General features: G+C 42.8%; 1 protein-coding gene across 2 annotated transcripts in view; it reads right to left on the bottom strand.

Moving 5' to 3' along the window:
* Window positions 1-5517: 5517 nt before the first annotated feature.
* MRPS5 (mitochondrial ribosomal protein S5) overlaps window positions 5518-18159 on the bottom strand; it is a 35860-nt gene continuing 23218 nt past the window's right edge. For both annotated transcript variants that reach the window (XM_050315103.1, XM_050315104.1), the window contains exons 7-11: window positions 16154-16200; window positions 15219-15276; window positions 13355-13417; window positions 7528-7664; window positions 5518-6092 (exon numbers count right to left, since the gene is read on the bottom strand). In XM_050315103.1, coding sequence (XP_050171060.1) covers window positions 5868-6092; window positions 7528-7664; window positions 13355-13417; window positions 15219-15276; window positions 16154-16200 — 530 coding nt within the window. In that variant the 3' untranslated portion in view covers window positions 5518-5867. The remainder of the gene's footprint in view (window positions 6093-7527; window positions 7665-13354; window positions 13418-15218; window positions 15277-16153; window positions 16201-18159) is intronic.

Raw genomic sequence — 18159 nt, 5'->3', positions numbered from 1 at the left:
TGACCCTGACTGACCAAAGGGATATTCCATGCCATGTGGCATCATGCCCCATATGTTAAGCTGGGGGAAGACGGAGGAAGATGGGACATTTGGAGTTATGGCATCTGTCTTCTCAAACACGTGTGATGGAGCCCTGCTTTCCTGAAGATGGCCTGCCCATGGGAAGTGAATTAATTCCTTGTTTTGCTTTGCTTGTGTGCAGGGCTTTTGCTTTACTTACTAAACCATTGGTACCTTAATTCATGGGTTTTCTAACTTTTACCCTGACGATTCTCTCCCCCATCCCATCCCATCCCACCCCACTGTGGGGAATGAGTGAGTGGCTGTTCGGAGCTTAGTTGCTGGCTGGTGTTAAACGATGACAATGAATTAATTTAAATGGGGTTTAGACTCAGGAAGGGATCTTTTTACATGTACCAAATTATCCCTTCCAGCTTGTGGGGCTAAAAATGTTTCCATTTTGAGTCTGAAGTTCCTGGATAATAACAAGGACTGGAGAACAAAAGGGAAACAAAAATTGACTTGGAGGTACCTCTGTTGCTTCAGATCTGGGGGAACTTTTGACCTGTGATCACAGGTTTGAGTTTAAGTTTTTAATTGTAATGTAAGGAAAACATTTAATTGTCGTTTATTTTTCTTGCTGAAAACCAGCCTGACTTGTTTTGCCTTTGTTACTGTGACAACAGCAAACTCATTGCAACAGAGGTGGAAAAAGAAACCCCTTTTGAGAGCAGGGAGGGAACTCACAGCCTCTTTGGACAATGGCACATGGTTCTGAAGTTAAACATCTACCTTTTGAAACTGGTTTCAACCTCACATCATCGTGGGGCGTGTGAGAGGGTGTTGGTGGCCAGGTTTGCCCTGGTTCTATTAATGCCCCTGAATTTAACATTGAAACACAAGCATGTTTTCTGCTTGGGTCTGTTTACAAAGGCAGACATTTGCAGTCATACTCTGGATCCTGGGATCATGTATCTCTGTCTTCCTTCTGCACTCAGGTGTGGCCAGCACCTGTGCAACAAGCAGTGTTTGCCTGTCCCTTAACATCCATGTCCCTTGTGGCCATCACATTTGCAGGCCTGTGTCTTGGCAGGGCTCCCATTTCTCCTCCTCGTTCTTTCTGCTTTGGCTTCTCCCTTCCCTGCCACACACCAGCTCACAACAGTCTGCACTGCCTCACCTGATGCACGGTTTCTTTCTGTCCCCACCCAGTTTGCTGAGACACCTCTCCCACACAGCGTTATTCTAACCTTGCTGAAAACCAGCACCGGAGAAAACAGCCGCGTGCTGCTGGCATGGGAGTGTTCATCACCTCAGTGCTGCTCAGGAGAGGGCTGTGACAAGGTTGTGGACATGGCATTGGTAAGGATGCTCTGTGGCCCCAGTGTGACCTGAGCCGTGTTTTTTTTGGGGGAGGGCTGGGCAGGTAGAAGGGCCACAACCATGAAAGGGTCAAGAATGAACTGGTACAAAGTGGTGTTGAAACTTTGAAACCCTCCTGGTGTGACTCTAACTTTGATCCCATGCAGCTAAATAGCTTGCAGGGTGAATGTGTGTCCCCGTTTGTGCCCCAGTGCAGGACAGTGACACAGTGAGGTGTGGTTTTGTTGCATCAGGCTGCTGAGTTGCACCTGATTTGCAGCAATGTGCACGTTCCCTGCATGGTGGGAAGAAGAGAAAAAATAAAAATGAAATAAAAGAGGTCTCTGTTTGCCCATCATGCCCAGCTTTCCTATCGTCTCAATACATCCATGAAGAATACATGCCCTGGAACCTGGGCAGCCCAAGGTGGCTGTCTGGAAAATGGCACACCTCAGTGATTCTGGAAGGGAAAAACGCTGCTCAGAGCTCAGAGAATTTCCCAGGACCTACCTCCTACCACATGACCACCACATCCCTTCACCACAGAGAGCCCTGAGGACAGCACTGGGCTGAGAATTTGCTGTCACTCCACTGGAAACATTGGGCGTGATGAACACTGCAGGCTAGCAAGCCTTTTCCCTTGGAGATACTTCCATGGGGTCAATTCCAAATAGGCTTGGCTCCCCAGGTTGTGAGATGGCTGGCTCAGTGGAATGCTGTTTGCACACCTGGCCCTTGCAGTTTGCTGACCACAGGCACTTGCAATGCTTACAGAGCTGCTCCCAGCCTGGCCCAACACATGGGGCTGCTCTATCCCACGCTCTGCATTTGCTTAGGTATTTCCAGATCCCTCCAGACTGGTATCTCATCTTCAACAACATCCTCCTCGTGCCTGGGATTCCACTGCAGATGTCAATAGATGGAGTAGCCCATTTAAAAAGCCACAGATCTGCCCTTTTTTTTCAGAGCATTTACAAGTCCCATTCACACCCTTAAAACAGTGGGTCTATTATGTCCCCACAGCCACCACCAGGTTTCAACTGGCAGTGTAACTGGAGTTTCCCTCTGCTCTTCTCCAGCTTCCTTAGCATGACAAGGAGGTCTGCAGGCATCCAGAGAACGTTAGTTAAAACAACCTACCCACTTGAAGGCAGGCAAAACCTTAGTTCCTGTTAAAAACAAATTACAGACCTATTCATTAACTATGCCCAGACTGTAATCTTGATTGCTCGTTTAATTAAGTGGCTTGACCGCGATGTTAACTGCTCCCCAAATATTTGTATATTGGATACCTGGCCTCCAGCGATGCAATGAGTTAGAAGAATTTCCATCTTCTCCTGAACTGCGGAAGAAGAATTTGACTTTTCTGAAAGCCAAGAAACGTAACAAAAACTTATGGCCAGCTCCATGGAAAATGCAGGAGTTTCTTATTTTACAGTCGGCCTTAACTGTGAGCAATGAGCAGTCTGTACGCTGGGTAGAACATTTATACAAGCATCTATATTAATGTGAACAAACTTGTGAAAACAGTAAACCCACAAGAGATTACTTCTTTGTAGGGAACTAAGCTCTGACTGGGTCTGGGGCAGAGTGATTCATTGCCAGCTCAGTGTGCCTCTCCCTCTCCTGACTCAGTTATAGTTCATTCCACACCTCTGGTCTCGGTACTGACACAGCCCTCCTGCTCCCTGGTCCCCCTTATGCCAACAGAATCAAGCATGGAAACCCCATTTGCTTTGAGGGGCTCAGAGAAGTGCTCAAACATGAATTATTGTCCTGTGTGTCTGAGAAGAACCCTAAATGTCCTGCAGAGAGCAGAGACAAGGCAGGGGATTCCTGAAGACCCTCACAGGATCAGATGCAAGTGCAGCTAGCGTGCAGACTTTGGGGAAGAGGGAGACTTGTGGTTACTATATAGCCATAAGTTCTGTAAAGGTAAATGGCATTCATCCTTATCTTACAGCACATATCTACTAGCCCACAAAGTGGACCTGCAAGTCTCGTGTGGATTCTTTTGGAGGCACCAGCTATTAATCAGTCAGACATTTCCAAGTGCTTTGGCTGATGGAGAAAATATCCACTGGGAACAATGCTTCCCCTGCATTAGCAGCGAGAACAGAAATTACTGAGTGACCAAGAAGGGTTCAAGGGAAATGTCCGTTTGCCAAGCTCTACACATAAAAGACACGCTGGGACCCTCGTGCCAAGTGACAGCCTGTGTGCCTCACAAGCTGGGAAAATGTGGTGTGAGATCTCAGTTTGGGTTGCACAAGAACAGTGTTCAGGTCCAGGCTGGCTGGGGAGAGCTGGACTTTACAACTTGCTCTGCACTGGGTGCTGTTATCTATGGACCTGTCCCTACAGCCTGTCTGTTCTTACGTGATCTTGGGATCACACAAGGGCCTGCTGAATGCTGTCACCTCATCCCATTATGCAGAGCTGGAGACACTGACATCAACCTCCATCCCAATTTTTGTGTAGCAGTGGCCTTGTAGGATCTCCTGCAGCACCTTCATTATCTTTAGGCCAGAATACCGGGGGCTCTTCCGTGTGCGCTGGGCGAGGAAATGTAAGAACAACATGCAAGGAAGCAGAAGGACATCTCCAAACGTGGATGCAATCACCTGTTACTGAGACACACCTGATTTCTGATTCTGAGAAGAGAGAAAATGCTGGCATGACCCATCTGTCATTTGCAGGAAGCAAATGACAAAGAGCTGATCCAGTCAGTCACTACAGGCTCACTACTCAAACTGAGGTTGTTTTGGGTCATCAGCAGAGACAACTCCCTTCAGCTCTCTGTTTCTGCAAGGACACAGGCAAACTGAAGGTCACCTAAATACAGCAAAGATTTGATTCCTTTAGTCCAGTTTTTTAATCTTAGATTCTGCTCAGCAGGAAGATGCTAAGAAGCTAAATGTGAGCATGCATTCTTGAACAGTATTCTGATAGGCTGCTTAACAAGAAAGTTTTCAAACTGAACACTTGGCAGTCCTACTGGAAGTGTATTTAGATTGAGCTGGCAAACAGGAATAAAGCCTTCAGCCAACTGCTCAGCAGGCACGGTCTTAGAATTAGAATTTTCATTACGAGAGTGAGATAGAAGTCAATTCAATTCACCCTGCCTGTTTGTATATACACAATTGCTGTCTTTAGAAATCTGAACTGAAATGAATGTAAAATATTGCTCTAAATGTCTTTAACATCAGAACTTCAAATGTAAATTCCTGGACTGGTCTTGAAGGATTGTAAAGGTATTTTCTCCTGTACTAGCAAAAGAAGAAGCATCTTTTGGCATATAGAGAAATGCCATGACAAGCATTCCCAGGCTGGGAGGCAGAGAATTTAACCCCTAACTTGTTTTATAGCTTGGATTGCTCTAATACTTTGTGAGAAGTCATTGTTTGGGTTTAGTTCCACTGTTTCTCTTGCTATGCCCAAGACAAAAACATGGAGCTGCCAGGTAGAGCATTGTGTCCTGTCATGTGGATGCAAAGTCTGTTTATCTTCTGGTGTGACCTGGGTGATGGATCCCCTCCAGCCAGTGAGCTGATCTGACCTCTAGTAAATACCTGTGTGTAGGGGACCAGTTGGAGGTCCTCCACCTGAAGGGGATTGTTTCCTCTCTGGTCAGAGGCTCGTGCATATCATGGATTTGCTCATTCTCCTTTAATCCTCTGACAGCTGTAGTGCTTTCTGAGTTCTGGGTAGGATCCAAGACTTTCCTGTGCTCAGTACCAAACTGGCAGAAAATGAAGCACACATTGCAGAGAGGAGAATACCGTAACAAAGGCCGGACTGCACATTTTGGACTGGACTTCCAAAGCCAGTCAAAATACAGCAATATTCCATAGGAGACGGTGGGGTAGTGGCTGTCCTCAGATATTTGGGCTCTGCTTCATTTGGGGAACTCCCCCAGTTGCATGGTTGTATTTGAACAACTCCAGCTGTTGCCCACCATCATCACCTTGTCCCCATTACCCACCACCAGAAGGCATGCAGCTTATATTTTCTGATTTCCCAGTTCTCCCACCATAATGAGTCAGCCCAGGGAGTGAGATATGAGGGTGCACACATTAATTCCCGCAACTGCTGCTTGCTTCAAGATTTTGGAAAAAAAAAAAAAAAAAGAAAAAAGACCTCAACAAACCCACATTAAACCCACTCTGATGATTCTTTATTGCTTTCACAATCTTGTATTTTCAATAGTTTCCCAAGAACTTGTGAAAGAATCATGGGAGCTCTTGACTAAAAATCACCTTCTGGAATCAAGTAAATACATGCTTGAAGACAAAGACACATTCACTGACTGTTTCCATCTGAACATCCCCAGTCAAACACTGGTCAGAAGAGTTGTAGGAAAGCAAACAGTGTTACTGAATGGTAGAATGGCATGAGAGAGCTACTGCTGCCCTCCACTGAAACGTAAGCCTAGACAACATGTCTGTTCGAGCTGGGCTTTCCCAGTTGCACCTCTGAGCTGGAGAGACAGCGGGACCGAAGTTTTAACATGCTGTCCTTCTGACATTTGCCCAGGGAGATTTCTTCATTCCCTGAGCTTCTTTCACCTCACTCCACTCCAGCTTTGTGTCAGGAACCTCATCTTCAGGCTCAGGATCCTCGCGGACAGTCCCCTCCGGCAGAGCCACGACAATGGGCAGAGGGCCCTGCTCCTCACGGAACTCCACCACATAGAGGCCCTTCTGGTTTGCCAACTGCTGGTGAGTCTCCTGGGATTAGGAGAGAGAAAAGACAACCAAAAAACAATGATGCAAAATGTTGGTTTACTTCAGGTCAAACTCTACATGGCACATGAGGCAGGGGGAAAGAAAATCATTTACTAATGAACAGTTTAAACACTGTGTAAATTAAATGACTTGTCAGGCTCACCTACATGGGCAGAAATTCAGATAGCTAGACTGCAGATATACTAACTAGCACTACAGTGTCATTCTAGAGGAACTTGCTTCTGGAAAGGATCTGTTCAAAAAAGACACATTCTGCTAATAAGCATGCATGTTGGTATGTCAGTAATGTGCAAGAACATTTTTATGTGTTTATATGGATATAAATTTTGCTTTGACAACAGCAAAGTAGTTATTACTGCCCTGACAGGTATTAGCTAATACAATGGTAAGAATTTAACACAGCTACACCTCTTCCTCGCATACAAGGTGTTTGTTAACACTCAGATTTTACAGAATAAATGTAAACGTGAAATTTTTCCCATTCAGGGCAGTCAAGAAAATATATCAAGTGCATATCTCTCAAAGCAGTAATATATAGAGTAGGTCCTTCTGTTCTTTTATTCACTCTGTGGAAGACTTCTCAAGAGACAATGCATTGAAAACACAGGCCATACTTCCTCAAGTCTGATTAACTTCATAACCTCTTAACCTCTCATAACCCAAGCTATGAGATCTGATTAGGCAAATTATCTCATTAGGCAAAGAGGATCACAACCCCCTCACCTTCTGAGGCTAAACTGATCAGGGTCAGAGATTTGACAACTAGAGCTATGCAGGGCTATGCTTAGAATGTAAGCAGCTAAATTTTGGCAGCTACCAAAACTATGAACAAATGAGATAACTAGGATTTTCCAAAGGATTGACTCATTCTAAGTGTTCAAAGGAAGTCAGATGAAATGCTGCATGTTGGATCTTTTCCATCAACTACAGGCAGCTGGCTCAGACAGAGACAGCTCCATTATGAGCACTTAGAGCTAGAGGAAATGACACTAGCTCCCTGACTTATTTCAGAGATCTTAATTACACCAGCAATAGAAGCTGTGACATTCACTCCTTGGGCAATGAAAACTTAGAATACAGACAAACAGGCAGCAGCAACCAACGCTGGTCCACAACTTCCTCTGCCCATGATCTATCAACCATCACCAAAAAATACAACAAATGAAAGCCCAGAAATTCAGACGTCCCCTGCAGGCACTTGGCTGTGGAACAGGTAGAGTTAGATATATCTGTTTCTGACTGGAGCACTTCATAAAACTGCTGAGGAATTACCTCTCTGCTGATTTTGTTCATTCTTTGGAAAATTACTTCATTTAAAGTCTAGAATATAAACTGTTTGACCACAAACTATAACAACATCAATCCCCTTCTGTTCCCTGATAGACAGAATGGATAGAACCACTGAGAGTGCACCTACCTGTTGGGTCAAGCCTTTAAAGAAAGCTCTGGTAATGTTAATCAAGTTTTTGGATCCAGTAACCTTGGCATACATGTCTTTAATGCCAATTAGTTTGCACATGGTGATAATAGCTCGGTGGCAACGAAGACCATACCCTGGGGAAAAAACCCATGTAAATTAGCATTATGTGATTATTTGTAAACATACAACTTACTAAGAAGGCAGGCAAGAGCACTAAGACTTCTGCTTTGTTATTTTTGTTACCTTGCACGCTAGAACACATCAGATGTCAAAAATGGCAAAACCATTCCGGGCAGACCATTCTTCCCAGTCTTTGTGGCCATGCCAACACAAATATTGGGTGGGGTTTGTACTAAATACACTTTGCTTAACATACTGAAAAACCAAATTAAAATGTCACCACCTATAAACATAAAACCATTAAAAATGCAACCTGGAGAATTATTTAATGACACAGGTTTGGATAGAATTCCTTAGAAGTACCATGGCATCTTTAGAACAATGTTCCAAGACATAGCCCCCCCTCTCCATGAACATTCACCAAACAAAAGGCAATTACTTTCTCCTACTCAGCACAAAAAAACCACTCCAGGCAGAGAAACTGGGGAAGGAAGGAGGGCAATAATGCTGCAGTAGAAAAGCCTGGTCTCAAAACAGGGAAAGAGGGTGAGCACCCACTGACACTGGTGCCTCTTGCTGCTCACAGGCCTTTTGGTAGCCAAATAAAACCGACCACATTTTTATTTTATTTGGCTCTTGGTGTGCAAAGCTTCGAGCAGTGAAAATGGGACTGAACCTGCCTGCAAATTGAGGAAGGCATCACTGCACCCACTCATACCAAATTCAGACTTTGCAGCTGATCTCCAAAATGTGAACCTTTCAGTTGCCTCCTGACTCAGCAACTCACCAACTTCACAGTCCGTGCTAAATATGCTAAATATAACAGCCATTAGCCAGCAGCCACAAAAATAGTGATGCTTTTCCCTTTCAGCTGAAAAAACCTAGCAGAATACTACCAAGAGAGTAAGACTGCACTCTGCACAGCACTGTGCAGAGGCATCACTTCCCTTTTCCTGGCCCAGCAATGAATTACGCTTTGTTATTATATTAGTGGCACAAAGTGAAGGAGAGACAAACATATTTCAAAATCCACAAACACAACAGATGTTTGCATATCAGCTGCATCCATCTCCATTACAGAGATGGAGATTATATTAACTCCAGTGCATAGTTGTTGTACACTGGCATTAACTGCAAATGTTTTCCTTACACTTGCCAGATTTTAATGGATGAATTATTTTTTTGAGGAGTCTCATTTTGCTCTTTTGTTCCCCAGAGCCACTGTTTCACATGGCCTAGCACTAGTAATCTTTAAAAACTGATTTGTGATAGTCCTAATGTATCTTACTTAAAAGGTGAAAAGCTCTGCACGATGGTCTTGCTGCTGAGTAAAGGAGGCAAAAAAAAAAAAATCTATTCCAGTGTTGCATGTTTTACTGTGTCACTATGTCCACTTTTCTTTGAACCTATAATCAGAAAGGAAATTATAACCCTCCAAAGCCATTTGTTCTGCCATTTGAGACAATACTGTTTCCTGTGCTACAAAACAAAGTCAAATTTTAGACACAATTACATGTGAATTACTTCTGAAAGGCGGTGAGAGTTTCATTTGCAGTGACTGAAAGCATTTAATTTCTGGCATTTTTATTGCTGCTTTTCTCCCATCTTAATTAAGTTTCCGCAGACTACTAATACATGAAACTCAGAGGCCAGCAGACTGATCCATTAGTCTCTGGACAAAATTTATTCCAAACACAAAAGCAGAGGATTCCAGCTGTGGGGAGAAAATTGGGCTCAGCCATGTTTAACCTGCACGCTGCTGCACTGAGGTTTAATTCAATGGGCCCAATATAAGAGAACAAGCTATTTCAGATGTAACATATTTTCTCACGCTGAAAAAGATACAAAGGTAAGCAAAAGAAGTATTTAAAATGTATCCTTCCTATAAACTAACAGACCCTGTTTAAAGGCAATCTACAACAGATTTTCTGGGTAATAACTAAGGATAGTTTGGAAAACAGAACATCCACTTTAAATCCATACTAAGGAACTACTCTGAGTGAAGCTCACATTCACATGTTTATACCACATTATTTTTTAATTTGGAATTTCACTTGTCTAATCCTACCTACGTGATGGGGAAAGATTTCTCTGCTTTGCAGGGATTAGGAATAAATTCAAGAAAGGAACATTTGACCATAGCAGCGACTTCACCTTTTCTGCTAAAACATTAGGATTTGCTGTAACCATTTGCTGAGATAGCATCAGGGGGAGCCTGTGGATGACTCCTTCTTGCTTCGGATACAGGAAGCATCACACTTGTAAGCTCTCACTGCAGTGGGGGATTTCAATCCCAGGAACATCTGTTGGGTAAGCAACACAGCTGGGCTGCAAGCAATCCAGGGGACCTGAAGTGTATGGAGCACGACTTCCTGGTCCAGGCACTGGACAAACCAACCAGAGGTGAGGTGTTACTGGATCTGCTGCTCAGTAATGTGGAGGAACTGATTAGAGGGATTCAGATTGGAGACAGCCTGACTAAGCCTTGGTGGAGTGAGTCACCTCAAGAAGCGTGGGCCTGGTCTGGAGCAAGGTCAGGACTCTGAATTTTGGAAGAGAGACTTCCCAGATGATTAAGGAGTTGGTGAATGAGATCCCCTAGGAAACTGTCCTTAGGGACAAAGGAGCTGACCAGAGCTGGCGATAATTTCAGGACACTTCTCTTAGAGTGCAAGAGCTCTCCATCCCAGTGCGTAGCAAATCAGGCAAGGCAGGTTGGAAAATGGCACAGGTGAGCAAGGTTTTGCTTCTCAAACTGAGGAGTAAGAAGGAAACGCATGGCCAGTGGAAGCAGGAACTGGTGACCTGGGAAGAGTATAGGGGTCAGGAAATCCAAGGCACAGATGGAAAAGGACTTGGCAAGGGATGTGAAGAATAACAATAAGGGATTCTGTAAGTACAAAGGTCAGATGAGAAAGGCCAAGGAAAGTGTTATCTCCTGTGATAAGCCATAAGGAAGAGCTGGAGACAATGGATATGGAGAAGACTGGGTTCTTTGCCTCAGTCTTCACTTCCATGAGGGCACCAATGGTACTGCCAGGAGCGAGTTGTAGAGTATCAAAAGCGACTGTAGAGCTCTGGGGGTGATAGCTGGGGCATGGGGACCCAGGCAGTGTTTTCCTCAACTCTGCTGAGAAAGGGAAAGGGTATAAGGAGGGCAACAATAATGCAGGTCAGCAATAGTTGTGGAGGTGGTGCCGGCAACAGGGTTCTGTTTTCTATGACGACTGAACCTTGCAGAGGATCAGTGTGTGCTTGGGAGAGATGGGATCTACCTTGCTAAGCAGGACAAAGCTATCTTTGCCAGTAGGGTGGCTGATCTGCAAGGACAGCTTTAAACTAGGGATAGAATTATCAGCAGGCCTCTGAAGGTGGGACAGAGAATGCTGAAAAACAAAGGGTTTGGAGTGATGTGAGTAGAGGGAAAGCAAAAACCATCAGAAGGGCTTTGAGTAGGGTCACTGCCAGCGTTTGCATGTAAGCAAGGAAGTGTCTGCAAGGTAGTGTTATGGAAAAGTGCTTTCTGGGAAATCAGCATGGTAAGGGGCCTCTGTTCACTAATGCATGCAGCACTGAGAATAAACATGAGGAAATGAGATACACGTGTGCAGCTGTGCATCTAATGATCTAGCTGAAATCAGAGAGTTGTGGTAGATGGCTAACAGGAACGGAGTGCTACAGTGGAGGGATATAGGCTCTTTAGAAAGAAGAGACTGTGAAAACAGAGAGGTGGAGTTGCCCTTTCTGTGAAAAAAGAGCTGGAAGAACTGTAGGACAGTCAGCCTCACCTATATGCATCTTCAGAAATTATCTCAGTAGTGGGGCACAGTGCAATCTTGGCAAGTCTGCTGTTGACACAACACTGGGATGAGTGGAGATAAGCCAGGTCTCATGCTGCCACCCAGAGGACCTTGACAGGCTGGAGAAATGGGCTGACAGGAACTTCATGACATTCAACAAGGGTAAGTGCAAAGCCCTGCACCTGGGGAGGAACCATATATGCACCAACAAATCCTGGGGGCTGAACAGCTGGAAAGCAGCGAGGCAGAAAAGGGCTTGGGGGCTCCAGGTGGCCACCAAGTTGACCATGAGCCAGCCATGTGTCCTTGCAGCGAAAAAGGCCAATGGTATCCTGGGCAGTGTTAGGACTGTTGCCAGTGGGTTGAGGGAGATGATCCTTCCCCTTTACTCAGCACAAATGAGACACACTTGGAGCACTGTGTCCAGTTCTGGGCTCCCCATTGCAAGAGTTGACATATTGGATTGAGTCCAGTAAAGTGGTAAGAAGATGACTAAGGGACTAAAGCATTTCTCATACCAGGAAAGGCTGAGAGTACCACAGTGGACTGAAAGTATTGCAACTACTTCCAATGGATTAGCAGCTGTAAGGGCATGGCAAAGTGGAGCGACAGGAACATCCAGGGACACAAACATGACTGAGAAATGGTAAGGCAGTGATGAGAACCAAACCTGGTCAGCCACACTAACTGGTGAGAGCGTGTTAAGAGTGTCAGAATGTTTGTTCTAGTGAGGTTATCTGACTGCAGACGTTGTCAATTAGAGAATTGCAGGGAAAAAGGGGAAACCAGAAACAAAATATACAGAGGCACAGATCTGAAATAAACAAAGAGACAATGACAAGAAACACACACCACTGCTAACTGAGGTGCCACTTCCAGGGAGACCTGAACTGGGAAGGATGTGAGAATTGATAGCATCATACAAACCCAGCAATGGCTGCTGCAGGACCTTGAGCTACAGCCTGTCTACCTGGTGGTGGCTCTTGGAGAGGGCAGCTGAGGATCTGTATCTTCTCCAATCCTGGTGAGCGTGAAGTGTGCATGTGTTTTCATAAGCTAGGCCAGCCCTCTAGTCCAGGGTATCAGGTGGGCAGGGGGTCTGTGCTCGTATACCCAGGGGGACTTGTGAGTGTGGAATGCATGAGGGACAACTGTCTGTGTGCATGTGTTGGCTAGCGAGCATCAAGCTCAGCCAGCTGCTGTAACAATCAGATGGTCTTTTTGCTGGTATGGTGCTGGACTCAGGGCAGATAATCCCTCTAGTTTCCACACTGGGAATTCTTGATTTTAGGATGAATAAAGCAGTAATGGTCTTGAGGATGTAGAAGACTGTATGCTGTCCTAGCTCCAGAAAGTCTGAGGCAATTAAGAGGGGACATCTGCCCATGTTATCCCAGTGTAGACTTCACACAGATGCAGCCTTGCACTCTAATTCACATGTGAAGCACTCCCACTGCTGCATACTAAATTACCTCTCAATCTTGTCTTGGAAACAACAGTTAAAAAATAAAAAATGATGACTGAAAAACAATCAAATGAGCCTATCAATTCTCCAAAGCATGCATAGGGCATATGGTGGGAAGCAAAACCTGCTGGGCTCTTCCAGAAGGCCTTTGCATTCAATACCTATGCTAATCAGATTAGAATAGACTTTTCCACATCCAGGAACTACACTTACCGAGTGTGAAAGAAAACCACAAATAGAGCTCCCACCAGTGTAAGAGGAGCATTTTTGTACAATAGCAAAGCCATGTCATCAACAGTGGCTATTTCTAATGAAAAACAGCTGATCAATTTCAACATTTAAAATATGGTAGACTAGACACTGCACAAGTTTAACTTCATCAAATAAATGCTAGTCAGCAACTAATAAAACTTCAAAATTTCCAGGCAGCTTTAGTTACCTTTGTTTTGCTTCTTCATGCGGATATTGGTGGTTTTAAATTGTGTTGTAATGTCATGGTAAACTGGAGGGGGAGAAAAAAAAAAGGCATTACAGCTAAATTCTTCCTTCTAGAAAAGTTTTAACTAGTACCTTTCTTTTTCCAAACTGTGAATAGCAAGTTGGTTTTATTCTCCTCTGGCTTCTTTAAAGACAAGGGTTAATCTAGGTAAAATTCTGGAATAGATCATGAATGTTGTCATATCTGTGAATACTATGTTATGATTGTGCACAAAACCACTTGAAAAATAGGTCTGTATGAACCTCATTTAGTTTTGAAGTGAGGTCACGTAATACAGTTTGAACTTCCTCCTACTCAGATTTTTTTAATAATTCATCTTTTAACTCCATAGACATCAGCATTCTTGGATTTTCCGTACAGAATATTTACCCTTCCAGTTTTCCTGATTTTCTCTTCTTCAGAAGGAACCCCAAACTCAGGTGGCTGTTATACACTTCTGATTCAGTGACTCAGTCTCTGCGTAGTGGATTCTAGCACTGCACTCACAATGGCTCAGAGAGGACCTCTATGTTGAGTAGAACGGGAAGCATGGTAGAAACACCACCAGCTTTGAACCAAATCTCTGATCTGTTAGTGTGAAATTATAATGCTCAAGGAATAGACTCATGAAAATAACTAGAGTTTTGTATTTACAAGTCAAAGTTCTATTATACTGAATATTTATCTACGCAATGACTTGGTTAAATACTCATATACTCTGTAAGGTACTACCTTTCAAAATTTTTCAGAAATATAACTGAATATTTGGTATACAGGGACCACGTCCGACACCAGAGAGGACTTGTATGGAATTAAATTGAATTAACAAAAAACTACCATGAAACATCAGACTGCCTCTCCAGTCTAGTTTCTCCCTGGTTGCTGGGCTTTGTCAGTACACATGGATTGAATCAACAGGGAATCATCTTCTCTGACACAGAAAGTGGAAAAGCACAGGAATTCACTGTAGGGAAAAATGCCCTGACAGTGTCTAACTTCCTTAACTCAAATGTGCTACAAAAGATCTAACTGTGCTACCGTCTCCTTCCCCCACTCCCATTTTTAAAAAGACTGAAATACTACAGATTAAGTACCCAAATTTAATTTAAGCACAGAATCATGGAATTGTTTGGGTTGGAAGGGACCTTTTAAAGGCCACCTAGTCCAACCCCTTTACAATGAGCAGGAAGATCTTCAACTAGATCAGGTTGCTCAGAGCCCCATCCAAGCTGACTTTGAATGTTTCCAGGGATGGGGCATCCACCACCTCTCTGTGCAACCTGTTCCAGTAGTTCCCCACCCTCACTGTAGGAAAAAAATTAAGAAATCTTCCTCATATCTAGTCTGAATCTATCATCCTTTAGTTTAAAACCATTATGTCTTGTCCTCTCACAACAGACCTGCTAAAAAGTCTGTCCCGATCTTTCATGGCAAAGGCAGGAGACCGGAAGGGAGATAAACCTCCCAATATTTTAACACCACCTCGTATTATTTAATCTTAATCTTTCTGCATGGACCTTCCTAAAACAGTTGATTCAAACCTGAATGGAAGTAAAGAGCAAACCACATATTCTTTCCAGGTAACAGTGATCTATTTAACACAGGGATTGATGACAGTCCTCTGACATTACCACAGCCTAGCTAAAGCAGTCTGGGGCTAAGATTTCATATAGCATGCTGCAAAGGAAAAAATAAGGCATGAAGAATAATAATACAGTGCATCAGATCAGAAAAAAATTAGTTAACATTTTTTTAGGCTTTGCAAGTAGTTGCAACCAGTTCTTGTTGGTATATTCAGTACTTATATCAAAAGTATCATACTTACTTGTGTGGTTCTGATACAGCTCTATAAAATGTAAGCAGTTTATTGCTTTATTCTTTGCCTAGGGAATAAAAGGCAGAAAACATTTTTTTCCTTGATTTTTTCTACTAAATATTTGAAATTTACCATTGTTCAGTTAACTAGATAAATAAAATGCAAGATAAAAAAAAATTAAAGAAGGGTTTGCCACATCTAAACTTTATGGAAATAAAAATGTTCTCTTTAAAGAACAGCTTTCTCCTAACAGATTTAACAATTTCTCAACATAGTAACAACTTCATCAAACTTTGTGTATTTTAGCATTGCTACTTCCATAGCTTAGCTGAGCATTACAACAAACTAGATGATTGTAGATGGACAAGTAACATTCTGAAATCTAAGGGAGCCTTATTAAAGTGAGAGAAAAATTCCTACACACTCACAGTATAAGCAGACTGCATGCTATGTAGATACTGGAAACAAGTGACTGAGGAGAGGGATAGATAATAGCCACAGGAAAAGGAATAGAAAGAAAATAAAGGGTGCATTAACAGAATTTCATTGCAGGGCAACTTCACTATGTGACCAAAGAGCAACAGAGCTGGTGAAGGGGTTTGGAGCACAGCTCTTAAAAGGAGCAACTGAGGGAGCTGGAGGAGCTTTGCCTGAAGAAAAGGAGCCTGAGGGGAGATGTATTGGTCTGTACAACTACACAAAAGGAGGCTGAAGTGGGGTGTTGGTCAGTCTCTTTTCCCAAATAGCAAGTGACAGGATGAGAGGACATTGCCTCACGTTGTGCCAGGAGAGGTTTAGACTGGAAAAAATTCTCCACCGAAGGGGTTAACAAGCACTGAAACAGGCTGCCCAGTGAAGTGGTTGAGTTCTCATCCATGGAGGTATTTAAAAGGTGTGTAGACATGGCACTTAGGGACATGGCAAGAAATATTCAATCAACCTACTTTCCGTAAAGCATTCATCTTGTCACCTGCTTTCCCCAGTGCAAAACCTGTAAGACAGAAAGAGTCATTTTATTACTGAGAGACAGATGATGCAAAAACCAAAAAAAAACCCCAGAACTTCACAACCATGTTTAGTATTTAAATTTCCACTCCATTGCACAGATCATACCCAGAAAACTGTTCAGAGAAAAATAAGAGAAACAAACAGTTTAGGAGCTATGAATGCCTTAGATCTGGATGACAACTGCTTGTTCTCAAATGAAAACAAATAAGGCTTAACTTGTTTTTGTGTATTTGACCAAACCTGTTTCTAACAATTGAATAGTGGTGACTGCTTCAGACAAAACAAAGAAGTCCATTCTTCTGTTTAAAAAGAAAGAAGGGATTGAAGAAAAAAAAAGGAAGCAGATGCAGATATATCAACTCTGTCTGTACAAACAGCAAACAGCAGCTTCAAGACCCTTGAAGCAAAGGAGACTATTGGTGAAATAGAGAATATAAAAACTATGATTCTGTGAAAACCAGGTTTAACACAATCATGTATTTGCAAAAAACACATGCCTGTAGAACAGAGAATATACAGATTGCTAGTTTACAAACTGATACCTAATTCTGTCTGAACTCTCAGACCTACTCCTATTTACCAGGCCAACAGTGGTAGTACTAAAGAGATTTCATAGCAGTCAGCTCAGAGCAGGACATCAACTGATTGTACAGAATGCAAAAGAGGATGTGTTAACCATTTTTACAAATTTTGTAGAGTCCAGCAATGTCAAGGGAGACTGAATTAAAACCATTTAACTTCAAATGAGCAAGTCTATCTTTTCTGGTTCTTTCATGTTTCTGTTGTGTTAGCTGGGGCTGTGGGTTACCTGTATACAAAATCTTAAAAAAAAAATAAAAAATCAGCGGGATTGAACCCATTGGCCAACTCCAACTCACTAATGTCATGCAGACATTACAGCAGAAATGGGCTTGAAAAGATCTAGGGAAGAAATACCATCCTGACTGTTGTGGTGCTACAAGCAAAAAGGATATGACCTCTAGCCTGGAGACTACTGTGGAGGAAGCAGTCAAGGATAATGTCTGCTATCAGCTACCTCTTGAGACAGCTTTCCCTGTGCACACACCACACACCCAGAGGTCTCCGTCACTTTCTACCTTTTCCAGAAGAAAATACAAGGAAACTCTGCTATTCTTTTAAACACACACACAGAGTACAATAAGAATGCTGTGAAGTCATGCAATACAGTAGAAAATTACAAAAATGTGTTCATTGGGACAACCAATGACAATCCAATGACTTGACAATCCAAGTCATTCAGGACATACGGATTACAGCAATAATATGTTTCATGAAAAAGCTTTCCAAAGAAGAGGTAGAAAGAATCTTTCTGCTAAAGAACCACACCTTCCTCTCTATATACATAATTTTCCTTCACTCCAGACTGCAATCAAAATTCAGCTCAAGAAACACATGGATTTCAATCTTTCACACAGAAGAAGTTCTACAAAACTCTGTTTGACTGGAAATACAGCTGTCTTATTAAAGTTCTCACAGAGATCCCATCATCAGAGATATCAATTCAGCTCATAATAAGAGGAGATTACATCCAAAAGGTGGGTGCTTTACATACATATCGAGAGCAGGATTTTCTTTACTAGAGGTACAATTTCCTGAACTCTCACCAATACAATACATGCCATATTCCTGCTTCCTGACAGAGGTAGGAATTCTCTATAATTTAGATTATTTCCTTTGTAGCTATTATTTTTTTAACTGATTCTTCATTTAATTCTGCATAGCTGTCTTATCTCTACACCCATTCAATGTCTAAAGGGAATTTTAATATACATTGTTTTATATTCACAAGAGAATGCATAAAAACTATCTCCTTATGGAGAAAAACTTAGCACATTCAAGGATGCTTTTTAAATAAAAATTATCCTGCAAAACCAATAATAAAATCTTTAACTCCTGGTATTTGAAAACTGAGGGAAAGATA

This window comes from Myiozetetes cayanensis, unplaced genomic scaffold, assembly GCF_022539395.1.
Source record: "Myiozetetes cayanensis isolate MyiCay16 unplaced genomic scaffold, myiCay2020 scf2-11, whole genome shotgun sequence".
Lineage (NCBI taxonomy): Eukaryota > Metazoa > Chordata > Aves > Passeriformes > Tyrannidae > Myiozetetes > Myiozetetes cayanensis.
The sequence above is the reverse complement of the archived record's forward strand: the minus strand, read 5'-3'. Positions and strand labels throughout refer to the sequence as shown.